The sequence below is a fragment of the Balearica regulorum genome, chromosome Z (assembly GCF_011004875.1).
Source record: "Balearica regulorum gibbericeps isolate bBalReg1 chromosome Z, bBalReg1.pri, whole genome shotgun sequence".
NCBI lineage: Eukaryota > Metazoa > Chordata > Aves > Gruiformes > Gruidae > Balearica > Balearica regulorum.
In genome coordinates this window covers 56,907,559-56,935,030 of record NC_046220.1, presented here as the reverse complement: position 1 = coordinate 56,935,030, position 27,472 = coordinate 56,907,559, and the positions used below count along the sequence as shown (strand labels likewise).

At 38.0% G+C, this 27,472-nt stretch overlaps 1 protein-coding gene across 4 annotated transcripts; it reads right to left on the bottom strand.

The window, feature by feature from the left end:
* Positions 1-708: 708 nt before the first annotated feature.
* On the bottom strand, positions 709-27,080 carry PUM3 (pumilio RNA binding family member 3). 4 transcript variants are annotated; one of them, XM_075739953.1, is made up of 18 exons: positions 27,039-27,080; positions 26,524-26,624; positions 24,427-24,609; positions 22,392-22,527; positions 21,572-21,647; positions 20,595-20,688; positions 20,307-20,373; positions 19,574-19,748; positions 18,165-18,268; positions 17,584-17,662; positions 15,770-15,868; positions 14,556-14,609; positions 12,868-12,948; positions 9,603-9,745; positions 8,620-8,842; positions 7,479-7,566; positions 5,452-5,542; positions 709-961 (listed from the first exon to the last, which is right to left on the bottom strand). In XM_075739953.1, the coding sequence occupies exons 2-18, from the start codon at positions 26,612-26,614 to the stop codon at positions 832-834; spliced, it is 1,914 nt and encodes a 637-aa protein (XP_075596068.1). In that variant the 5' UTR covers positions 26,615-26,624; positions 27,039-27,080; the 3' UTR covers positions 709-831. The 4 variants fall into 4 exon arrangements, with proteins under 4 accessions (XP_075596068.1, XP_075596070.1, XP_075596072.1 ...); XM_075739955.1 differs by having other exon boundaries at positions 27,034-27,069; XM_075739957.1 differs by having other exon boundaries at positions 27,008-27,065.
* Between the last annotated feature and the right edge of the window lie 392 nt (positions 27,081-27,472).

The window sequence follows — 27,472 nt, the reverse complement described above, 5'->3', positions numbered from 1 at the left end:
ACAGAAACTTAAGCCAGTTTACTTAATCACTGCCAGCTTCCAATTAGTTGCATTGTACTTTTAAGTTGAGGAAGCTGTATCTTAGCAGAAATAGTGGCTATCTGCTCTTAAAAATGGAGCCACATCCTATCAGGCTGAGTAGAGTGACTCCTACACTTGGAGATTTAATTAATTTGGGCCTCTGTTTGGATCAGTCTATCAGCATGGCATTAAACACCACCAGGGTGTTGTACAAATGGCCTTACCAAGAAAGTTTTGGGTTGGGTTTTTTTTCCTTTGCTTAAAATGAGAAAATAAAATATTGGCTTGATTTTTCTAGATCAAATTAGGGTAGAGACAGTATTTTAATTCTATTCTTTTTAGTTCCTGAAGGATGAGAGCCTCCATCACTCCTTCACAGGGTAGGAATGGGACTTGAGCTGTTTTTCTGCTTTGTTTTTTTGGGAAACCAGGAGGGAAGGGGATTAAGTGTATTTGCCTAGTATGCAAGAACATCTCTGCAACAGATGCTTCTGTTTCTATGGTAACCATGACAACATACAGGCAAATTTTAACAAGACTCAAAACGTTTTTGTGCAAGTTATCAGGAAAGATTTAACTTCTTGATTACATGCTCAGAAGTTTCCACTAGCTCTCAAATCTTCTTGAGATTTCAATCTCTGAGAGCAACCCTTTAGTGCACACAACAGAATGAGTACAACAGACAAGTTGGATTAGGAATTCTTTAATTTACAAATGCGCACACTGCTTCTTAAAACAACCACGGTACAAAATCTTACCAACTCTAAGTTGGTTGCATTGATGTACATCGTCTTTTTAGATTCATTTACACTAGGAAGTCAATTTCTCCAGTAATGCTTCTATTCCTTTTACATTTTTATTCAGCTTCAACTTTGGGACAAGCTTTTTCAGTCCTTTTTTGACTGTATTTGCCACTTTTTGATCGGTGCTCCGGAGAAGGCTACAAGAAACAGGGAAAAAAACAAGGATGTCAAAGGTCAGCATGTAGGTCATAGGAAAACAGGCTGTCCATATAAAGAAACAATTATTTAGGAAGAACATAGTTCAGGGCAGATTCTATCACCTCCTATTAGAAAAGGAGGTAAAACTTTTCAGGAAGCATGAAACACCAAGTGAGAACACAACCAACACAAGATAAATCAGACTGGGCTGTCCCCGTGGGGAAAAGGCTTCTCTTTATCTCCATCCTGAGTCTCCCATGTTTCAGCTTGTGCCGCTGCCTCTAGCCCTCCCACCATGCAAGCGCTGCTGTGGAGAGCCCAGCCCTCGTCCATCCACTTCAGTGCCAAGGATGCTGTTGAGTGCTTTCAAACCCGTCCTTTCTCCCAGCTGAACCAGTCCCGGTCCCACAGACTCTCCTTCGAGGCCAAAGGATCCAGCCCACAACTATGTTGGTCACCCTCCACTAAACTCACCCCAGTTCTTAATACCTCTCTTGTAATGGGTGTCCTAAAACTGGATGCAGCGAAGCACATCTACTACACATCAAGTACTTTCACTATTGTACTTCTGTGCTTAATTTAGCACAGGACTACAGAGCCTTACCAGTTCTGTTCTTTTTCAGATATTACTTTTGGAAAACAAACCAGCTTTCCCAGACAACTTTTCTTCCCCAGAAACAAGGAAATTCAACACAAACTGTAAAATACTATTAGGAAAGAAAACGCTTCTGCTCTATCCAGATCAAACGAGGCAGTGATTGTCCTTTTCCTCTTCCTTTGGGTAATAGTGAAATGTTCTTGGACTATAACACAAAATCAGTAGAAGTAATGGCACACCTGATTTGCTATTACAAAATGTTGAGTGAACACTGCCTAAAAAACTTAATGTCTTCTACAGCCAATGTGCACAATCCAGAACAGAATTACAAGTTGAACTGGTATACAAATAAACTATTGGAAACAAACTATAACACCCATGTACTGGTACCAAGCAGGCTGCATACTACAAGTCTTTACTGTCTCTAGGATTCTTCCAAACAGCTCCCAAATTTGCAGCTACCTAAAGGCTCGTTTCCTGCCTCCTTTTCAAACAAGGATTAGATATGGCAGGCTGAACTGAGTAAGACAGAAAAGGCATTAATGTAGCTTAAGGTGAGATTTAAATTTTGTCTCTTTAGGACTCCAAATCCTGTGCAGAATGGCAAGACTACAGGCAGTAAAGCATGGGATGCCCATCTGACACCACCACTATTTTCAGCGTCTTCATTCCTACATTATGACTACAAGTAACAACTTCTAGCAGCAACTTCTGTTATACTTTTAGCTATGACACTACTATTTAATCAGGAGACCTTCTTTAAAAATGAATTCAACACAGGTGAGGCTGATAGTTTCTCAGCTTTTCTGTGAGTCATGTACCTCTGATAATAGCAAGAAAGTTGAGAGTAGTTACAAAGGATGTGCTGAACACATTGGTACTTAACATGGACAGATTTGCATGGTTCACCACCAGGGACAAAAAGCATACAAAGCAGCAAGACACTCTGGACTGCATTTTATATATTTCTAAAAATGAATTTCATCTGCCAACAGCTATACATGTAAAGCTGCTTTCAAACTTTTGGTATCCACAGTTATTTCAAGACGTGGTATTTTTAATGATAATACAGCCAAAGACTAACATAGGTTTTTGGGTTTTTTAAAAATATTATTCTGAAAGTTCTTCTAAGACCTGGTAGGCAGAGGCCTATGTATTTTGTGGATATAAAATATTAACTTTCACAGGTTACAGAAATAGCACATGGAAATCAAAGAGTGCTTTGGTCAGGTGTGTTTTTATCCATTTTCTACCCTGATGTTACATATCATTGACAAATTACAAAATACCAAGGGGTCAGATGTAGAAACATAAACAGAACAGCACCCATGACATTCAAGTACTTACAACACTTTATTTACACGAAGCTGGATTTCTGTCTGCAAAGAGCCCTCTTTGCACCTTACAACTCTTCACACTTGTATTAGATCAGAACCAGGCCCTGGACTTTTTTATAAAAATCAAATTAAAAACAAGTAGGGCAATGAAAGGAGAAGGTCCAGAGGATACTAGGTAAGTAAGCAATCAAGCACACGCGATGAACTGCTCCTAACTGGTAAATAATCTTAAATGACTTGAAAGCCAAAAAAATCTTCAAATGGACCGACTACTGCATAATTCTCAGTTTCAGATCTGCATGCAAGATGGCTTCCGCAAGTCAACGACAAAACAAAAATCAATCATAGCTTCAGGGAGAACTGGTAGCATCTGAAAATTACCTCTGTGTAAGGGATCTGAGCTCCTTTATGACAAAGGAAGTATCTGAGTATTTTTTTTAACAAGTAGGTTTTTTGAAACTCAACAATTATTTTATGAAAAAAAAATTAAAGTTATCTATAACAAACTAAATTAAATTAATCATTGCTGCATGATTTAGATAAACTCTCAACTTCAATGCGTGCAGTTAAATGAAGATGAGATTAATTACTACGTCTTAGTGAGGTACACAGGTGTCACATGAAATGGAACAAAAGCAGCTGGTTATGTTCATATATTTTCAGCTGCCTAAACAAAAGGTCGTCGTGCCTAAAAAGTCATTAAGAGAAGTTCAAACTACAAAGAATTCAGATTTAACTAAAATAAAAAACAAAAAAACCCCTCCAAACCCAAAATTCTAACAAACAAACGCTCCTCCCCCATACTTTTATCTCTCTTTCCTGTTAGGTGAGTTTCAGTATTGGTGAAAAATGACAGTCTAGGAGATAAGCTCCCCTGCCTGGTAACAAAGAACACTTCTCGAAGCCCAACCCACTAGTGCCATGAGTAATAGGAGAGAGAGGGAAAGACTGCCATTCCTCAAAAGACTTTTCCATAAAATACACTGCTCCTGTGCTGGTTTTTTGCTAATATTCAATTACTAGTTTCCTGTTTTTTCTGTAAGTCTTCAAGACCTATTAAGAGACTGCTGTCACAGCAACAGCCAAACAATTATTAAAGTGCTATACATGGAAAAAATTCCACTAATTTACTTTGCAACTTTATTTGGACAATCAAAACAGCTTAGTACATAAACCAGCAACACCACATGTTAAATGAATCTCCTCAGCCTTGTTAAGGAAAAAAAGTCCAAGCATTAATACACTGTCAGTGAACAAGCCTTTATAACAAACCTCTACTGAACATGCGTGTGCAGGATCAGATACCTTAAAGGCATTAGATGCATTTATTGAATTCTAAAGGCCTGTTATAAGAGGCAAAGAAAAACTGTTATCATTTTAGCAGGTGAACAGTCTTAAGAGCCAGATCCATATGACTATTTTGATGTTGCATAAACTGGTTTTGTATCTGGATTGCAACTACTTTTCTACTACCAATTCTTCTCAGTAGTGCTCTCAATGGTTATGAACTAAAAGATAGAATTAAACTCAGATTAACTAACAGAAGTCCTATTAGTACAAACAGCTTTTAATTCACCTTGCAAAAGACCATGAATGTCAAAGTAGCCTCACTCTTTTAAAATCATAAAGTGCAGAGATGGAAAGCAAACACCAAGGAGTCTAAAGTAACTTTAGGAGAGGGAGAAGTGGGGCGAAAAAAGGGAAAAGAAGTTTTTATTTTTCAAAATCATATTGTCTGTTTGAATTGTTTGCTGATTTTGGCTCAGTGCAAGCCTTTATGAGGAGCCAACAGTGCAATGCTGACCCAGTAGTTCCAGAACATAGACCACACACTTCAGGCTGAAGACAAAAGCTTGGGTTTCTGTGACCTGAAACCAACAGGTAGTTACAAAGTGAAAACAGTGATGATTAATGCAGCTGTTTGCATTTGATGAAACAAAATGTTAATGTTAGTCCGATTCCTGTGGGGTCTTTTTGATCTCACTAGTTGCACAGTTCACTGCTTTGAAGATATGAGCCAGTCAGCTCACCGTAAGCCTTTGCATGGTCTGTTCTCTTGTATGGACTATTCCAAACACTTTTCTACTTCAGTAAGAGACATACTTAGGCTCCGTAATTAAGGCAGCAACACAAAGCAATAAGTTAAAAAAAAAAAAAAAAATCTGGATTCTTGTATGCTGCAGCCAGCCAGTCACAGGTATTTCAGAGTTAATTATTTTGATGTAGCTATTTATGGAGTGCTTTTCTGAAAATTTTCTGCTTGTAAAACAAGACATGGCAGGCACAATTTTAATAATAAATTTGATTTTTAATCTTAAGATTTTCCAGCATTGAGCTACTTCCTAGCTCTCCAACAGCCTGAGCTCAAGGAACAACCTATGGAAACTCTTTTTCCAGTAGCCTGTTTCATCACAGACTTACCAGTGGGATGAAAGACAGTATACATTAAGCAAAAAATGGCATTTTGCTGGTAGAAATTTCAACTGATGTTCCCTTAGCTGTTCAAGAAATTAACACTGCAACCTACTCAGAAATAGCCATCTGACTTACATACCAACAAAGAATAATGGCACCTCGATTTACTTCTGCCCAGGTCTTCATATTCTCAATACCAACGCGTTCCACCAATGTTCTTCCAAAGCAAACTGTAAAATGTGGGAAACGGGTAGGGAGAAGAAAAAAATTAGACACGATCTTTAATACAAAGAAGCTTGTTAAAAGTTCTCGCAGTTGTCATTTAATCAAATAGTTTTTAGCCACCAAGTATTCACAAAGTTCTGCTCTCACAAAATAATTGACTCTTCACTGCAATGAAAAGTTTTATAGATGTTTGACTACTTCCAAGTATTGTTTAAAATTAGTTAGACAATAGCAGCACTGTGTGACAGTTGACTAGTATAAAGCAGGCAAACTTGCCATTTCTTTTTTAAAAGGGTGTCAAAGGTTATTCATGTCTTAAAGAAGGCATCTACTCCAAAGAAAGAACTTGGTAAGAATGACACCAACACAAGAGATAATCATATGCAATATACTAATACATACACACCTCTTTTGAAAAATGTAACCTTTTTAAGCATCTGACTGTACAACCGAAAAAAACAGAATGTGCACAGATTAAGTAACTTAAAACTTCAGATCTAATCTTTATTGATGCATGAAAACCACTAGTAATCTTGTTTCTTTCAGCAGTACTAATGCTACAGAGCTCTTATTTCTTCAGTAGCTTTGAAAGCTTAAGTTGACTTGCAGATTCATTACACTAATGGTATATGCAAAAGAACGAACCTAGGCTGACCTCAAGTCCCCAGCTGAATTTCCTGAACTTCAGGAAAACTGCTCTTACAACTTGTATGCTGAGCAAACTTATCAGCAAGCAACCCAAAAAACCCCACCCAATCCCAAACAACTCCAACCACCAAGCAAACACTGAAGCAATTTTTCACTGTCACTTTAGATCAGAACTTCATCTGAAGAGCAAGTCAGTTTTTATTCAACTTGTTCCCTATGTAATAATAATTTGGTTGTTTTTTAATGCTGATTCCCTGAATTCAGAGCAACAATTCTCAATGGCACACTCTTTGCAGGAAAACAAAGAAAACAAAGGGAAGAGATTGTGTTTAAAACAAGAATCGCACGATGTTAGCAGAAATAAATCCAGACAATTATAATCACCTCAGTTAGGCTAGTCTCTGAAAGACTCTCACATAAAAATTCCCCCTTTGCACATTTTTAATAATCCACCTGGAAGCAGCAAAACAGTATCTTTTGAGAAACATTTAATAAAGACCAACTAACTCTTATTTTTAAAGGAAAGAGTGGATAGCCAAATGTAGTAAGAAGAAAAAAAAAAGTTTAACAAGGTCTGATAATTCTGAAAAGCAAAATGCCCCCTACACATAGAGGAGTTTTTTCCAGATTATATTATGCCACCCCCACCTCCTTTCAATTTTGGGGGTTTTTGTATGAGGAAAAAGTAATCTCTATTAGGATATGATGATTCACACAACAAGATTTTACAGTTATGTAATAAAATAAGTTTAAAAGCTAAATTAAGATGAGAACATCTGTGCCCAATCTCTGCCTTCTGTGATATAAAATAGCAAAGATGTCCTATTTTGTGCATGAATTATTGTAATAACAGTTATAAAGCATTAACCCAGCAGCACTACTGAACACAGTAAAGATTACAGGTTGGCTCACAAGCGCTAATGAAACAAGTATTTCTGTTAGAAAGACTTGACTTTTTCTATTATTATCCTTTAAATTGCTGTGTAATTTAACAAAGCTATCAAGATATTTTAAACAGAGAATTGAACCCTGTCCCAAATACACAGTAAACCCCTGAGGGAAAAAAACCAGACCAGTACTTCCTTTGTAGAAAAAGCAAACATATCCTTGTCATGCTGTTCATATAACAGCTCATAACAGCAACAGGATAGAAGCAATAATTTTAGAGGATATGTTAAATTTTTCATATATTAGTATATTCAAAGAAATAAATGCAGCAATCTTATTTTAGGTCAGATAACTGCTTACTCTTAAGTCACAATTTGATCAAGTAAAGCTGAATTTCCAACATACCTTCTCTTCCACTCTCTCTCATTTTTTCATCTTGCTCTATTAACCATTTCAAAACTAGATGGCCTGCTGGATGCTCTGCAATGTGAAGCTTTAAGGGGAAAAAACAAACCAAAACAAAACCATATTATTTAATGATGTTTTAATACTCAGTTACATGTCTGTCCATAAATATTCCTGCTTGATTTATCCACTCTGCCCTCAGACACCACATCACAGTGATCCATTTAGTCATCACCTATGCAAATGTCAGGAAGTTTGATGCAACTATCTGAATATTTACTTAAACTGACCAGTTTATTTTTTACCACCTTCCCTGTAACATCTGTAACAACCAATGCTTCATCCACCCTTCCAAGGACTTCATGCTTACTGAGCAGAATCTCTTGGTCTAGCAGCCTCTGCAAGAGCTTCCCGACTTTCCATGTTTTCAGACTTGAAAATTCACTACACTATTCACAGAAAACCACAGAATACATGCGTAGTTCATGTAAAATTCTGTAAAATGCATATCTTAAAGAAGGGGAAAGACAGAGCAAATTCAGCACGACTATGACAATCTGGAGGGCATCTATCTTAAATATAGTGTACATAGCATTTTTCATTTTCTAGTCTACAAACACACATCTGAGCGTAACTCAACAAAATAGGGGAGTGGCACACTTTGAAGAGAAGGTCACACTGTAAAGACAAACAGCTATTATCTAAGATCTTTCCTCGCATGGAGATACGCATACCTGAAAGCTAAGAGACCCTATCATTCTCAGTGTGAACAGTCAAATGTACTATACAAACTTACTAACTGCTTGATTGCATAGCAATAACATTAAAAGAGCGACTGTGTAACATGATTGTTCAGGTACCTTCCCACAAAGTGTTTAAAGCAGTTCTGAAGAGTCAAGATTATGAAGTACCTTGCTCTACAACTCAGATGAAATGCTGGCTCAAGCCTTCATCACTCCAGATGCAACAGTAATACATTATGGAAGGAAAACGTCAGAAAACAGAGACCACATCTAATGTATGAGCACTATCAGTACGTTGACGTCTTACACAAAGCAAAAAGTGAGCAGACTTCATTTTAGTAATACAAAATAAGCAAACACTGTGCAAGCCCTCAGCACCTTGTCCTCTGTTACACTACCTGCCCATCACAGCCACCTGGAACCAGCTCTTCTGCTGCTAAATCAGCAATTGCATCTAGTGCAGGCTGGATGTCACCAAGAGCTGTTCTTAAGATGTCAGCAACCAAGACAAAGGTAGCTTTGTCTATCACTACTTCTTGGGTATGTTCTTGCAAATATTCCAGCAAAGGTGAGGAAATGGCTTCCAGGAGTTCACGGCGGCGGAGTTCAGTATTCTTCTTACTGATGAAAGAGACAGCACATTACTGCAGAAGACTTGCTCTCTATGCACATCAAGCAACAAGAAATTCAGAACATATACTCTATTTGAGACAGCTATAAATTTTTGGAAGATCAAAATAAAGCATTATTCTTCTTTCTGTTTCACATATAATTAAACACGTTGCACACACATTTTAAGAACACATGGAGTGATAAAGTGTTTAAAGCTAACTGCCAGTAAACCTCAGAGTTTTTTTGTTAACAATGATAATTTAACCTCTATTTTCTATTCATTTTGTTATCTCAATTACTGATACCTATTTCTAATAATCTAAAATTGCTCTTTCTTCAAAAGCTGATAAGCATCAATGTCAATACCAGAGACTGAATTCAAATTAACAATTTCCATTTTTATTGCTAGATTTTGAGATATACTTTTATGCAACTCAAACCACCAATAATGCCTATTACAAATTTTCTGCCATGCCAGATTTGATATATGAGTTTAAACAAAGAACACATCACAATTTTTGCCCTTCACAAATGGGGTTTAACTGCTGATCACCAATACATCCCTGGCCACCAATGAACTTTAAACTAAAAATGCAGAAATAAGGACTACAGATTAACATATTTAATAATACTTATGTATTATCTGTATGTATTTACAGTACTTAGATATATTACGAAGAAAAGCTGAAATTAAACTGATCATGTCAGAAAGTTGCATGAACTCTTCCGGACTTCAGGGAAATCAACTTAACCATCATATCTGAGTTACCTATAGGCATTTCCGTCTCCCTGTTGCAGAAGCGTAATGATTTCTGGAACAAAATGTGCAGGGTCTCTAGGACTTAGCAAGTACAACAAGACCTTTTTTCCATATTTGTTGTTTATTATGTTGGGCAAAGAAGCATTTACTTCCTGTAAAAGTAAACACACAGCAACAAAACATTAATGAAGTAATAGTTTTGAGCCATTGGTAATTACAGATTACCTTTCAAATGCAAAGCTTAGGAAAGGAAAACTACATACTATGACTAAGATTCATACCTGCTTCTGAAATTAAATAAAAAAAACTCTAATGGGAATTAAAATGTGGAAAAGTGCAAGAAGTAATATAAAAAAAAAAGGTTTAAAATGTCTTCATCAGATGTATCAATGTCACTGATTAGAAAATACAACAAAAGGATTTGTTTTCACCAATACATGCAAGCACAAAGAACAACATGTATTCTAGTATGCCATATACTGTAAAAATATAATCTCAGTAAAAGTCATAACCTCAGCAGACCAGACATACAAAGGATCCTCTACCACACCACCTTAGAGTAATCACTGATACCATGCTGACTTTCAAGGGAGTGTACATTCGATGTAGGTGAAGTTCATTTATCAATTAAATGGATGACAAAGGTGCTGAAATATTTGCAAACTCAAAACTGGTACAGAAAATACTTAGTTTAGTACAAACAAAACCAAAAATCATCTGCAGTTTGAAATCAACCTATAACACAGCCATTTTGCATAAAAGTTAATAGACACATTTTTCTTTAAATCCTCCAGAAGTGTATTTCCCCCGCTGATTCTACGATTCCAATGAATTAGCAAATTTGGTCACTTTCAGTACCAGAATTGAGAAAGTACCAGGAGAAACTCTAAACAACACTGGCATGCTGTCTCTTGTCGGTAATGTCTCCCTAGCACTGCCTGCTTGGAGTCCTCATGAAAGAGCAGGATTTCCCGCTAACATATGCCCAAATCCTGAGGTGTGCCAAGCTCACGATGTCCAGTCATACATGAAGGTTTAAAGCACCACACATATTCTTTGGTCCTGGATTAAGACTCTGTGGAGCTGATAGACGATGATAAGGAAAGATTTTCCTCACAGGATTTAAAAAACTTAAAACATTCCCTTCCCTACCAATTCCCAGCCATTCTGCCAATCCACGTAAGTAATCAATTTTACTACAAAAAAAAAAAAAAAGGACAAGACCTGCCTAAACACTGCTTTTTCTGCCCCCCCAATTATTTATTATTTTCCTTACATTCCTTAAGTTAAATTTTAGTATGGACAGAATAATAATTGATATAGGACATTTTAGAAGTCTAACTGCTCTTTAAGATCATTTTGAGAACTGGATTCTTTTTATAGAGTATGCTTTAATGCTTGATTTCTAGATGCCTCCACCTCATCATCTGCTACTAGTTTTCATTCACCATCTGAAGAGCTGGTTTTGATCTTACCTGATATTTTTGTCCTTTTCCCTGACATTCTTTCCCTGTTCCTGACCTCATATAAACCCAGATGGGCCAATTCTGTATGCATGAAGGCCACTCCGCGTTATTCACCCTTACTCTTGTGACCAGATTGATGCAGTAGGATGACCAAACAGTAAACACTCCATTATCTTTGTTCTCAGATGGTGAAAAACCACAGATGATTCAGGAATTAAATGACACCTTGAAAGTTCAGCTAAAGCCAAACACAGTATCTGAACTAATAAAGCCTTCAGAAAGTAGAGTGCTTGTAACATCGTGCAAGATCACTGAGGTGTTCCCGTATTAAGACAGCTCTGATCTGTCAGGTCTTATTTGCTTGGAACTTGCCCAGAAGTTGTTACATTGCAGACTGGACTCTGGAAACAAAACCCAGCTGTGATTACAGCTAATATACCCGACAAACAAAAGCCATCTCCACTCTGGTATGCTTTCATCTCTCCACATCCATCAGAGAGGCACAGATTTAGGGCCAAATGTCCATGCCACAGTACAAAAACCCAATTCCCCCCCATACAAAGTTGCTCCATGGAAGAACTGATCATATTTTTTAAAGCATGTCTCATCGTAACCCCTTTCTCCTCACGTTCTTCCTCCACAGAATATTTGCCTCATCTTCACTTTCCTGCCAATGCCTCTCAACCCATCAGTCCTAAAAGCTACAGCATACTACTCTAAGCACGTTATAAACTATACATCAAGTATCGTGCTTGCACATTGTGCACCATGAAGTCTCTTTTATCAGTGTGAATGTATAACTTCATGATAATTTACAGATTAAAACATCTTAGAAGTGATAAAATTTGCATGTAAACATAATCTGAAGTATAAACACTTTATGAAACCCTATTAAATAATTTTTTGGAAGGAAGGTGGGGAAATGGGCCATTCCACAAGGAAGCAGATGCAGACTAGATCATACTCCCCATACCATTCATTTTGCAATTGCATGTAGGTGAAGCAAAACAGCTGAGTGCTCTCATGTTTCAGACATCTATCTGTATCCGTTTTGGAAGCAAGATAAAAGTATTTTATCTGGATTTTATCCAGAACGTTAGTTGTCATTTAATTATCAACATATTAAATAAAAATGTCAAGTTTCGAGAATTAATGTGAGTTAATAGTTTTAGCATTCAGCCAAGTCTCCAAGTACTTCTTCTTGTTTGAAGTCATGGTGTACTATATTCAGGCCTGTTGCCATATTCCTGAAAGTTTACTATAGTTTATCTTGAGGTACCACTTTCCAAGATGCTACTTCTGCAAAAGAAAAGAGCTAAATATGCTAAACAACCTTTTTTTACAATAGTAAGTTTGCACGATAAGGACATTCTAGGCACAGATATTCTTGACATTTTGTCTGTAAAATGGGTAAGATGACATAATCATTCTGATGTTTTCCACCAAATTTAATCTCTTGAAATTCTAGCAGAGCTCAAACTTCTATGACAAAGACATTGACTTTAAAGAGATACCAATCATCCATTAGCCAGCATGAACATGTTCAGAAAGGGTAATTCTTAGCAAGCACTGAATCTAGCTTAAAAACTAATTCAACTAAATAACTAAAGATAACATATGAAAGTGCTGAGGTCTTCTATGAAAAGAAAAAAAAATAATTATATGCAAATATAATGAAACAGAAAAGGTAGAAAGGAATTAAATGGTTTGAAAAAAAGCAGATGGATTCCCACTCTCATCCTCCTATACACTGACAAACACACTGACACTATTTAGTATGTTATTTCAGGAAAAATTCAATTACTTACAGATATAATTAACTGTTTCACAAGTTTAGTGTCATCAATGCAATCAAATGCTGCCAGCAAGACCAGATGAGAAAATTCACCCTGCAAAGATGAGACATCAGAAACCACATACAGTCAAGATTTATGAATATAGTAATTGACTTAGAAACATTTCTGGAAGTTTATCTCAAACATGCTACAACACGAACCACAAGCCAACTCTGTCTACTGTCATAGAAGGAAAGAAGCCCAACATTTAGGCTCTCTTGGCTTGTTAAGAGAAGCATGTTATTAAAACAAAGATAGATTAAGTTGATCTGCCATTATAAGTTGATATACTGCTTTATGACATCCAAGCTATTAACCTAATCCTATTGTTTAACCATCATTTGAAATCACAGGATTTGCCTTGCAGGAACATTACATACAGATTTTATTTCTATGGTTGATTTGCTTAAAATGGACATAAATCACATCCTGCATTTTTGGAGATCATGTCTCTGCAATGAGCCATACAGTCTCTACTCCACTGTTGGAGAGCGAGTCACTAGCACACTCAAAAGGGCACAACCCAATTCATTTGTATGTCAGTCAAACTCTACGTCAAAGTGAAGCTAGATCAGTGTTGTTTTAGCAATTATTTACGCACTGTCTCATATTTCCATATAATGTATATTTTAGAAAATGTAACAATTCATTTATTTATTCTGCTACTAGGAAATTATGGAGAGAAACATTACTTAGACCAGTGGCCTCCAATATGGGATGCACAAGACAATCCATTGTGGTGCAGGAAGAAAATATTTTTTTGTACCATTAATAAATATATAAAAATAGCCATTGGTTATCTTTATCTCATCCTTTTAAATTTTCTATTTCTGTGTATGTTTTATAAGATGTACTAGTAGTACATGCACATAATGTATACATATATACACACACACACACATATATATATATAAAAAAAAAATAAAAGAGGGATGCATGTCTGGCTTGCGTCATCAAAAAAGTTCGGAGCTCACTGACTGAGTCCACATCAACTATTAGTAAAAGAACAATACAGCAACCAGGAAGAGAGGAAAGCTTTTCTTCACAGTTGCAGTTTTGTCCAGCACCATGAAATCTGGTTGCAACTGTTACTCTACTGGTGCTGTAGTCTCCAAATGCACATGTTACTCAGGAGAAAAATTATGTAGACACTTCTTCCACCGTAGGTCACTTCAGCATTCATTCATTTTGAAGCTTCCTGACTTAAAAAGTTATTGAGCATCTTATAAGAAATATGCACATTCAAACGGGCTTTCCAATGACATCTCCAACACATCTTAATTTTTGTTGCTCTTCTGTATACATGTTATTTTACTCCCTACCAAGGAGAATTAACCAATGAGCCACATGAAGATGCGATACAAACTTGGGCTCAAAAAAAAAAAAAAGTAGAAAAAAATTTAGGACTTATCATTAATTCAGCTACTTTAAAGAAGGATAGTATTACATTTAATGCCCACAATGAAGCTTCTCAATACATCTCTAAATATTCCATAAAGTTCAACATATTTCCTATTATCTAGTACATAACCACTATATTAAACTTAGTTTTATTAAGATCTCATAATTGTTTTCAGTACCAAAGCACATTCAAATTAGCTTCTATCATATCACTTGTCTTTCAGAGACTTCTGTGAAATAAATGGTTAATGAACACTCACTGTTGCTATTTTTTCAATGTATGTCTTCATAGTTTTCACAATGACTTTTCTGTCCTATCCAAAAGGAAACAAGAAACTCAAATAAGCCTATAATCACAGTGATTCTGAGTAAATAAATTGTTATTTACACCTTCAAAAAGATAAGCTTCAATTTGCTTACTAAAGCAAAGGCTATTTACCAAAGTCTCACACTTGTACTATTAGTCAACACCTAGAAACAGTATGAAGAGTTAAACCTGAACTGTGAAAGACTCAGTCCTAGGGGGGTTCTGTGATACGTTTACAAGTCCAGCCCACCCATGGAAGATGCCAAAAAGGGAAACTTGAAAAAAAAACCCAAACACAAAACAAAACCCCAACAACAAACAAATCCCCAAAAAACCCAAACCACCACCTATGTTCACCTACATCTTCTTCATGACTTACAGAAGAACACACTTCAACTCTTCATTTGGAAAGAAACTTATTCACAGGACCTGAAACTTTAAAGTAGTAAGGACTCTAGACCGCTTCAAAACCCATTTACTAGCAAGATTTTTTTGGCAGAAAATTTCCTCAGTGCTTCTACTTTTGGCTCTTGCAATCACTGCTCAGTCTTCTTTAGACCCATTACTACTCCTAGATCCTAGGAACTTCATTTTTTTCTCCTGCACTCTCTAACAAGCATACTATTTCCATAAGTAGGGTTTTTTTAATACAGAAAAAGATAGGAGGCATTACAATATTTCCAAGAGATGTTGGCATACGTTACACCTAAAGTATTTCAGGACACTGTATTAGTAGATGAAAATAAAACACAGTTCCTATAACATTTTCTAAGCCTTGGCATTCCAAAGCCAAACACTGTTCCACATTATGACTTCTTTACCGTCTTCTCCCTACTGCCAATTTTACCTGCATTAACAAATCTACAAGATAAATGAATGGTCAATAATCTTAAAATGGAAAAGCTTTATGTATCATCTCTAAGAACTCTGCTAAAAATAAAAGGAGATGCTTCCATTATAAAAATTCTAACGAAAGCATCTGATTCACAAAAAACTACTGCTTGTATTTGCCAATAGGTAAAATGAGGCCACTTTTTAACCTTGTGCTCAAATACTTAACTGCATCAAAATGTGTGCTGGCAGAAGGACCCACGTGAGTAATCATACTCACAGTCTCAAACTACACTATTATTAAAGAAGATCAGGTAGACCGAAATCAAACAATACCTTGGGAGTACCATGCCATAAGCAGTGCATTGCTACTCGGGCTCCATCATGAGTGTGTGCCAGGTAGATGACAGCCTCTCTAATAGCTTCTATCATTTCCTGGGGAAGAAAAGGTGATAAAGCAAAAAGGTGAAAGAAAAGCCTGAGAAATGTCAAGGCAGGTGGGCGAGCGCCTGAAAGGATTTTTTGTCTGCCCACAACACTACAGAGAGCATCACTGGCTCTACAGAACCACTGTCATTGCCTTGACCTATGAAAAACGGCCTCAAAAGGAGTCCAAAAGACTGTAAATGACTTAAGCTTTCTTCCTTCAAAACTGCACTGTTCATCATATTCATCCTATGAAATCAGAACTGTACTGAAGCTTGCCAGTTGTCCTACTATAGACAGTTCAAGGAAGGGTGCTCAGAACTGAGCCTAAAATTAGAGGAGACAAAGACAACCATTAATTTAGGAAGAAAGTCTTTGAAGGTGATGCAATTTATTTATACATGCAGGGTATTAGTCAGAAAGAAAGAAGAACTAAAAGTCATTTAAGCACCAGGTGATGTTATAAATCAGATATGGAAGATTCAGTCAAAAGTTACGTCTTTGTATCAAAGGTTCTGAAGCCATATAACAAATAACACCATCAGCCAAAAAAGCCCACCAAACGCTCCTGGGTTACTAGATATTACTGCTGTTAAAATCTGATAGATGTCTCTCACATGAAGCTCCCACCTATCACCGTTCCCATCCCTAGCATCTCGCTCCCTAGTCAACGGTTCCAAGTACTTTACCATTTATTTAGAAACTGCTCAGTCACAACACAATTAGTGTCTCTGGCTATATCCACAGGCAGGAACAGATCTACAAAAGGGGTTCCCAAACCGCAGAAAGAATATCCATATGCTACCATGTCTGCACAAAAAGCCAAGCAAGGAGGAAGAGATATGTCCTCACTCCCCTGATTCACACGACTGTGAATCCAGAAGCATTCTCTGACAAAGCACTACATCAAACCATGCAAAAGAACCTTTAATTAGGTAAGATCTGAACTGAGAATAGGCCATAAATAGTCCACCTCACTACACCTGGCTTTGGGTTTGTTAACAGTAAACAAGATTTCAGGAGTCCAGTCCAGCAGAAGTAGGTAACAGACTGCAAGTCTAGAAGGCTCCACCTGGCCTGGAGTGAGATGGTGCTGAACTGCAGAACCAGGGTGAGGCCGATGGGCGCAGCTGGAAGACAAGTGAAGTCAAGCAGGATACCAGCTTATATAATGTCACATCATGCAGATGGATTTAGGCATGGTTTTAGCAAGAATGGCTGGGGTAAGCTTAAAACTGGAATTAAATATAGGCATAGTGATACAAGCCATATGCTTGGTTCAGAAGGAGGCAGAAGACAAAGTTTTGGCTGGTGACAAAAGGGCCCAATCTTGGTCAAGAGTTTTTTGGACAATGGCCAGAAGTGGTAAAGAAACTAGACACTGGAAAGCTAAACTACTGGAAGCAATGTCCCTGGCTTTAATTATTCTCCAGCTATTGAAAAGCATTTAGCATGGGGAAAGAAAACATCAAAGTCATTCCATTCGATTTTTTTTTTTCAATTCAAATACCACAAACACTATTGTTTTACTGTGAAAGTTCACTGTGACTGTAAATCTCTATACAACACTACTCCCCAGTCATCTGTGTGGCATCGCCAGATGTGAGGAAGTCTATAAATGTAAGCTGTGTATTTTTGTCTACTTAAACCCCTTTCATGACAAGATTAAAAACATTCCACTGAAACGCAAAAGACGACAAAAAACCCAAACAAAACATACTTACAGATCTTTGTTTCGGAAGAGCGTAAGTGAAAAAGTCCAAAAATACTTTATGTACCAGTGAGTGCTTTATCACAGCCTCTCTGTATTTGGGAAGAGGAAAATAAGCAAGAAGTCCCCCAAGTAATGGTTTTAACATAAGCTAGCAATACTTCTTTCGTATTTAAAGGAGTCAGGAGTGTGATGTGCAGAAAACACATAGCTGTTCTGGATTAGATGTTTAGCATTTATACTATGAGGAAAATTCTAAAACCTAGCAAAATATTTTCTCCTGAAGACCACTGTAGAAGTTTATCCAATAACGCATTATGGAAGCATACCACACTGTAGGATGCATTACGGAAGCACACCACACTGTAGGATTTCTACCAATTGTTTGACTGGGGCAGGGGACACTTTAATTTACAGAACTGGAGTTCAAAATTAAAATATTCATTATGACACTTTGGACAAAACCATAGTTACTTACTACACAACACAGCAATGTTACAGCTTAATAAAGTATCAATATCACTGTCTATCTGTATGTCAAAAAAAAATGGTTCATGCTAGATTGTCACATCTTAAATCAATTTTTGTCTTTACTTTTGTGCCATTGGTGTAAGAATCTGTTTCATTTCATCCAAGATGGCCTCTCTCTTTTCAGGCTGAGCTTCCAACACTTTATCCAGCGTTGGGACAACTGGTGTCTGAAACAAATGCACAATCGGAGGTTTAATCATTCCCAGTAAGTATGGGAGTTCATAGAAAATTGTAATCTTCAGTCCCTTTTCAATCAAAATTCATTAACAATATCACAAACAAAATTAATTTTCTGCAAAACTAACAGTTTTTACAATTTTAAAAATAAAAAGTTTATCTCCTTTGAGTATGTCAGAAACCACGTCCTCAACTTTCTACAAATTGAACATTCATCGTTAGTAAACAAAAACTACTTCTATGGTCTAAACTGTTTTTTGCCAATTATGGTGAGTTACTCATGAGACTGTCACATACAAGGTTAAATACACAAAATTGGACTCCTGGGCTACGCAGAAATCCTGCATGCCAGGGGGCAACACAGCAACAAGTCAATGAACTGAGAAGTTAACCAAGGCCCAGGAAATTCCAGTTCAAGAACAGCAGAGAGGGGGAATATATACCATATACCTATTACAGCACTGCAAAATGCTTTACTAAAACTTACAAAAAACTGTAAAGAAAAAATAGCAATACAGTTCTGAATTGAGTGTTAATTTCTTACAGAATTTTAGCATAAATCTTGGGTAAAAGTGTGCTGTGTTGTACAGCAGAGGGCAAAAGTCACTCTAGTTTATAATTGTGTAAAACAGTTTTGTACTTTTTAGCAAATAAAACAATTTGTGCCTCTAATGGAAACCAACTTTCCAAGTCAGCAAGAAAGAAGGAAAAACAGAAGTCAAAAGAAAGGAGGTTGGACTTTTTAAAAAGGTTCCCAGTGCCTGTTGAGGATCTACATCTAAATGGTTTCAAGACAGGTTGGACTCAAGTCCTATCGCCATGGGAAAAGAAAGCAAAGCTAAAAATTTAACCTAAATGGCATACTGTATATAGATACAGGCACATTCTGCACACATTCAGTTCTCACCAGATGCAAGGCAGTTCTGACACAAAAGCCATCCACAGCATTAATGGGGAATTAAGCTGAAATCTTATCTCGGCAAGGATGACCACGTCAGGCTAAGACTATGACACTACGATAACTGCAACTATATGGTATTAGGCTGTCTTTGATGAGCAAAGCAAGCTCGTACGTGAACATAATATATTTTACATAGCTCAAACTGAAAAAACCCACAATTTAACCTAGAATAGAAATGTGCAAGTAATCATAACGTTTAAACATGCTAAACTAGACTACATTTGGACAGCTGACAGAAAGGAATTTAATCAAAATAAATAGTAGGTAAGATAGGTAAGGTATTACTAACACAATACCTTAGATGCTAAAACACCTTAAAGTATTGAAACATCACCTTGTAAACCTGGAAAGTGTTCCCATATAGTTCTTCTGTCAGCATATTCCTCTGCTCCAAAATGGCTTTGTCATTATATGCATATTCCACTACAGCAGATGCTTCGGCATGACGGAGCATTTTTTTCACATGGCCTTTAAAACTTTTTATTATTTCTGCAACTTGTGGCTTTGTCCTGTTTTACACAGAAACATAGATAGCAAGAGTTAAAACTTTAGGGATAAGCTGATCTATCCATAGTTTTATTTTTGGAAGCACATTTACTTGGTAAGTTTTAGCACAGAAACCAGGAAATATATGCATCTGGATGAGCCTTATGGCATTTATGAAAATATGGCAAGAAAGCCAGGAATCTGGAGAAATCATAAGGCGTTTCGAGGGAAAGAAAAGAAACCAGTGGATAAAATCTACAGAATAAAGGACGACTTCCTGAAACACTAAGCAGAAAAAAAATTTAAAAGCCAGGTTTTTGTATAAGGCAAAGACCAACTTTGAGCATACATTTGAGCTTTTTTTGGCATGTTTTCCTCGATCTGTACAGATTTAGCTTTACTTTTTGCAAAAGGAAAACTGCTGTTAGCAATACCAGACACTCTCCTGTCTTGTCATTACTACAAAGATGTTTCCAGAGACATAGTTTTTTTATTCATGATCGATGCATGAAAGATTAAGCAGCCTTCACAATGGAAATGAAACAATGCAACACAGCTAAGCAAATTCATTTCATACTCACCCATACATAAGAAACTTCTTCACAATATTTCTGGAATATTTTGACTTGCTCAACTCTACCAGGCTATCTAGAAGAAGGGAAAAACATTCACCTGGTTTGATTTTTCACTACATTAACTCTACAAAACAAGATGCCATTGTTTAAATAAGTTTTAAGAAATCACTAGGAATGATGCATCATTTCAGCAGAAAGTTAAAAACATTCAAGAGAAAATAATATGTCTTGTTTTAATGCATCCAAACAACAATAGAGACGCACACAGGTAAAATTCAAATGGGAAGAAATTACCTTTCAATTCTTCAAAAGTCTCTTGCCTTTGCTTCTCATTACCATACTGAATAAAGCACTGGATCACTCGAGTTGAATCATGTGCAAATGCCAGCTACAGGACAGAAAGATTTCATTATCCTAGGCAGTTCAAACAGTATCATGCACTGAATTTATTTTAATGCACTTGCTCTCTGATAATGCCACATGTAGCATGGAATGCCATTTATAACAATAGTTACCTGCTTATAACAAATTGGTTTAATGGTTTTTTACTGTTTTATAAGTACTCTTATCAAACAAAATACAGATAATGCTTCCAGTTGCTGATAACTGAGGACGTGCATCAATACTGAGGACATAATACTGAGGATATAATACTGAGAGAACCATGAAATGGTATCTCCTTTTCTCTCATTGTAATTTCAGAGTGAGTGCGACAATACAGTTCCACTTTGTGGCACGGAATACCAAGAATCACTTTAAAATCCAACATGTATTTCACTGCAAATTTATACATTTCAAGAATTAAGCAGAAAGACTTGTTAGTATAGTTAAGTATCAGGACATTAACTTCTCTAAAAGAAAACTGCAAAGCAACAATTATAAGTAATCAAAACTCTGAGTGGCTGTTTTTGAACTTCAGTGAACGCAGAACTTCACTGGACTAAACCTGCTTGACAAAACAGACAGCCTTGTAATTGCCAGCTGACAGACAAAGCATCCCAGGACTACTGTCCTAAAATCCAGGTGCCAAATGCAGCCTTTCAATCCTAGTTTTGTTTTGGGGTTGGTTTTTTTTCAGTTTTGGGGTTATTTTGGTTTGGGTTTTTTCGGGGGGTTGGTTGTTTTGGGCTTTTTTACTAACAGTTTAAAAGATTTCCCTGCAGCTTTTGGAAGAATAGGTTAGTGCTATATTATCAAAAGTTAATTCATATTTCACCATTCTTTAAAGAAGCTTTTGGGAATTTTTGCACTATGGCATTAGTTTTTCTTACACTTCTAATTTTTCCATGAAGAAGCTTCTGTAGTTCATTCATTAGCTTTTCTCGCTTCTCCTTATCGCATTTCTTCCTAGAACCAAAAAAAGTAAAACAATCTTAATTGAGGAAGCAGCTTTTTTGTAGTATGATTCACTTATATCTATAAATTAAGAAGCAAGACAGTATAAAATAAAGTTAGCACCTGCTAATACAAATTTACATTGTTATTCATTAAACCTGTAGATAGATGTAATCAAGAAGTTTCAGTTCCTAGAAACCAAACCAGATTTCCTAACTTTTTTCTCTTCTGAGTAACAGTATTATTAAAGAGAACATAAACTCAAATCTGCAGCCAGAGTTATTTACAGATTCAAAGATTCATAAGCATCTTACAGCCAAAACTGCAAAGCACAGACACTTACAGCAAGTAAAATTAACTCCTCCTCCTGATGTGGGGCCCCAGTTCTACAATTACACTTGCCCAGAGAGAGTATACAAACCTCCACAAGAAACTCATGCAGTAATCCCACTAGAAGATCAAGCTGAATCCATATATGCTCTGTGCTTTAGGATTCAAAAAATAAGACAACTCCTTAAGCACTTACTCACAAATTTTAGTCTAAAATACAAGTGAGCTCAATCCAGACATTTCTAGCACCATGGGTCACCATACTCTGCTTGAACCATCTACAGAATTCCATGTAACGTTATCATTCACCCATGAAGTTTCACTGTGGAAATACAGTTTCACATAACTACAAGAGGAGAAAGAGAGACTTCTTGTAATTTATGACTAAAAGCGAACTGAATGAAAGAAAAAAAATATCATTATTACCTTCTCACACTTTCCCATATTTGCTTTGATTTTACAATTATGTCATAATTACTTTTATCATTAAGTTGTCTGGTTTGCTTTAACTCCTTCCTTTTCTTTTTGAAGTCGTTCCACTTTGGCTTCTTAGACTCTGACCCTGAAGACAAAAATAAATACATTTTCTATAATCAATAGAAGGAAAGCAAAATGGAATCCTTTACCAGTATAAACTATGGCAGCTATTGTGACATGAACTGCTAACAATTTGGGAGCTTTGCCTGCAGCTACCCAGCTAGCTAATATGAAAGCGTAAATATTGAGAAACTATGCTAAGCTAGTAATTTCCACTTCCACAATATTGGAAGACCAACGCAAATGACGATTTTTCTCAAAGCTCTGTCAAAGGATGCATCGCAAACCTCTTAATAGCTTGAAAATTGACTCGAAATGCAGTTAGCAGCCTATGACTGCCCCAGGTAATTCTTCCTTTTTAGTTCATCCTGTACTCACACATATCTTTTCCCTCTCTCAAAAGAAGAGCTCTAACTCAAATATATATATCAGAAATCTCAGAGAAAGGAAGAGATTTTAAGCCTTTTAACATGCTTAACATTTTTTTGTTCAGTCAAATTCCTTAAGTATGGGATTTTACTATACAACAACTATACATTGCCACACAACAAACTCAGTTAAGGTAACTTTTTATAAAGTGCCACAAATGAGTTATGGAAAAACTTCAAGTATTTTACTTTAGTTTTATTTACACCTTAAGAAAAACATCATCTTATATTACATGGTTTCACAGAAGCAAGTCATGCTAACTATTACCTCTAAATGGAACATTAAAGGTCCAGCTTTAAATTTTTAGAGCGCTTGTTGCTATTTAGCAGCACACATTTAAGCATCTCACGCATCCAAAAACCATGCTCTCTTTTTACAAAGCAAATTATGAATTTTTTTACATCGCTCTCCTAAAGTAATAGTGACAAGTAAAACCAGTAACACTTTACTTTGAGAGCAGTGTCACTGTGCAACAGACAGCAGCTTTCAGTTATTCTTATAAAGGACATTTAAAGGTTGGTTTGTGGTTCTGTTTTGGTTCTTTTTTAAAACACCTTAATAGGAACATTCTGTTGCTATTAAATTTCCAGACATCTAGTGCATATACCATGTGAAGCTGTTCTGCAAACATGCAACAACAGCAACAATAAAATACTCAACACCTTCTACTGACTTTCAAACAACTAACATTTTATGTAGAACTTCAGGATCCCTCAGGTAAGATTCCACTTTCCATTTTACAATGCTGTTTAATTGTCACAGTAGACCTCTGCTTCACAGCAGAGGAAGGAACAAGATGAAGCTCTCATGTACCAGAAATAAAGTTAAAAAAGAAATCCATTTAAACAGTGATAAAAGCAGACATTTATTCAGCTTCTCTGTATAAACACAAAACTAAGCTGTAAAATGTAAAAAGCAGTGTTAACACCAATGATTTCTTTAAAAAAAAGGTGGGGGAGGGAGAAAAAAAAAAAGATGAACAAAGGAAAAACAAAGGGGAAAAAAGTGTTTACATAGTTTGGACCACAGAAAAAAATAATATAAAGGATAATCAACTTTGTTTCATGAATTTTTGTGTTCCAGATTTTATAGCCAGTACTTTTAGAACGGAGGATTAAATTTCTAAAACAGTTTATGAAAACCTCTGTATTTTCCAAATCTGTGTGAAAACAATGTTTCAAGCTAGCCACATAATACTGTCATTAGAACAATCATAGCTTTATGACAGCATACCAATTATTTAAATTTGCTACTCTATCTTTGCTTTTGACTTCCAAGATAATTCGGAACTTTTCATGCTCATGACTTTGGCCTCAAGCTCAGTCAGGTGAAGTTAAATTTTCCACAGCAAAGACTAAATGTGAAGTAAACTTGGAGTCATTCAGCCAATTTGCAAAAGTGGTAGCAAGGCAGGAGGAAAGAGGAAGACCTAGATGAACGATGTGTTTCTCAAAATCTAGTTTCCATTGATACCCAGGCTTAAAAATCTGCTCACCTCCCTCTTCACCATCCTGGAGCTTCCTCTTCTTTGCAAGCTTTTCTGATTGCTGTTTATTCTTGAATTGTTTGACACTAGCTCTTCCAGGTCTTAACTGTCCTTTCACAAATTTCTTGGAAATGAATTTAGGCTTTCCCTCCTCATCTCCTTCATTAAGAAGCTTCTTTGGTGGACCCGAATCTATTAACCAACAAACCAGAAATTAAAATGTTATCCTAGACCTAATGTTGCTTCAAAATAACAAATTATTACTGTAATAAGAATTAAATTACTTTGTAATAACCGTTATATATATATAGAACAATAATTCTTACAAGCTCCTCAACATTTTCATTTGCAGACCCTGGCTGTCCCAGTTTTCCCTAGGGAAGTTTTGCCCAGCCATTATTTTCTGGGCAGCAGTATAATGGCCCAGACATAAAAAGAATTATTCTAAATTAAGAATTTCACCACCTCTGGCATCAAAGTCATCAATTCCCAAATCATCTATTCATCGTTTATGGTCAGAGCTGTTTTGACATCATCTGTTTTAAGCAGAAGAGAGCAAACACTGAAAGTTATCTTCTCAATCCTAACCCACAGCACTTCACACATCTTAGCTTCAACTCTCAAATAAACTTTTTCTTAATGTGGGAAAGCAAAGTCTAGAATCAAAAAGTGATCAACTTCAAATTTTTAATTAAAAGAGTATTTTAGGTCAATCAAATAGAGCTGAAGGCCTTGCAATGCAATCTATTTAAAGCATTTCAGCTTTACTTTTTCCAGGTTATTTAATTATACAGTCAGCATAGTTCTAAATGCAAGACAGAATCATAAAATAACTGAAGTTGGAAGGGACCTCTGGAGGTCATCTGGTCCAATCCTCCTGATGCTCACACAGGGCCACCCAAAGCTGGTTGTCCAGGGCCATGTTTGGGTGGCTTTCAACTATGTCCAAAGTGGGAGATTCTACCATCTCTCTGGGCAGCCTGTGCTTGTGCTTGGTCACCCTCACAGTAACGAAGTCTTTTGTGATCTTCACAAGGAACCTGCTGTGATTCAGTCTGTGCCCACTGCCTCTGGTCCTGTCACTGGGCACCACTGGAAAAAGCCTGGCTTTGTCTTTGCACCCTCTCTTCGGGTTTTTATGTACATTAACAAGATCCCCCTCAGCCAGTTCTCCAGGCTGAACTGTCCCAGCTGTCTTAGACTTTCTGCATAGGAGAGATACTCCAGACCCTTCATCATGTCTGTGGCCCTTTGCTGGTCTCTCTCCAGTAGGTCCATGTCTCTCTTGTACTGGGGAGTCCAGAACTGGACACAGCACTCCAGGTGCATCCTCACCAGCGCTGATGAGAGGGCAAGCATCGCCTCCCTCCACCTGCTGGCAGCACTCCTCCTAAGGCAGCCCAGGATCCAATTAGCTGCCTTTACCACAAGGGCACACTGCTGGCTTGTGTTTGATTTTGTGATCACCAGGAGCTCCTGGGCCTTTTCTGCAAAGCTGCTTTACCCTAGCATGTACTGGTGCATGGGGTTGTTCCCCCCTCAGGGGTGCAGAACTTTGCCCTTCACTCCCTGATGAACTTCACAAGGCTTCCGTCAGCCCATTTCTCCCGCCTGTTGAAGTCCCTCTGGAGGGCAGCACGACCTCTGGTGCATCAGCCGCTCCTCCCAGTCCTGTGTCATTGGTGAACTTGCTGATGGCACGCTCTACCCCACCATCCAGACCACCAATGAAGCTGTTGAAGAGGATTACACCTAGTATAGACTCCCAAGGTACACTGCTAGTTACTGGTCTTGGACTAGATTTTGCCACTGATTACCACTCTCTGGGACCAGCCATTCAGCCAGTTTTCAATCTACCTCACTGCCTGCTCATGCAGCCATAATCCATCAGCACCCCTGTGAGGACTGTATGGGAGACATTGTCAAAAGCCTTACCGTAGTCCACGCAGACAACATCCAGTGCTTTTCACTCACGTACCAAGCTAGTAATTTCATGACATAAGTTTATCAAGATAAAAAAAGAACTTCGAGCATGCCTGTGCACAACAATAATCGTTCACCCAGAACTCCTATTAAAGAGCCTTGCCCTTCCTTTCTTACCATTACCTTTTTTAAATTTCCTTTTTCCATGTGGTGCTTTTCTGCGAGGTGCTTTTCCAGTATTCCCCACGAACTTCTTTTTACCCTTGGCTTCCATGACGGCACCACTGCAAACGCAGCAAGAGACAGCATTACTGGACCACCGTGGCTCCCTCGCTAGCGATGCGAGGAAAAGACAGCCTGCACTTCCCTAACACGGGCTGACACGCTTGACGGAGTTAAACCCTTCTCACTGGCGGTCGCCCGTCTCTAGGTAGACGGTGCGGGACCAGAAGAGGTGGCCCACAGGCCGGTCAGCACGGAGGCTCAGCTAGGCAAGACCGCGGTTCACCGGGCCTGAGTGGCCGAGGCCCCGACCCCGCTCCCCAGTGATCCCCGGCGCCTGGGAGGACGCAGCACACCGCCGGCCCACAGCTGGGCACGGGGTGCCGTGAGGTGAGGTAGGGGTGCCCCGCGGGAAACCCCCCCGCCGCCTCCCCGCCACCCTCACCGCGCACCGCCGGAGCCGCCGCTCACCTCGCACGTGCCGCGCCGCCCCGCCTGCGCTTTGCGGCCCCCTCCGGCAGACGCGGCTCCCCATTGGCCCGCCTCGCCGCTGCCGCGCGACAGTGCCGAAGCACCGTGCCATAAAGCGCCGGGCGGAAGGCGAAGGGTGCAACGCTTTAACCCTGCGCCCTGGCCTTGGCCGCGGGTGCGGTGCGCTGGCGGAGTGGCCTCTATCAACCTCGGCATCCTCCGTGGCGGTTCCCCTTCGTGTAGACTCACTCCGGAGCCCTGGGAAGGGCGAGCTGCTGGGAGAAAAGGCGCCGTCCCTTTCCCCCTGTTCCTGTCCTTGCCTCCTGCGTGCCCCTGCGCCGGTCCTGCAGCCAGGCCAGCGGCCCTGCCGCCATCTTCTCGAGCGCGGCTTGCCCAGTGCCCAGCATAAATAAGATCCTGCCTTAAAAATAAGGTAATG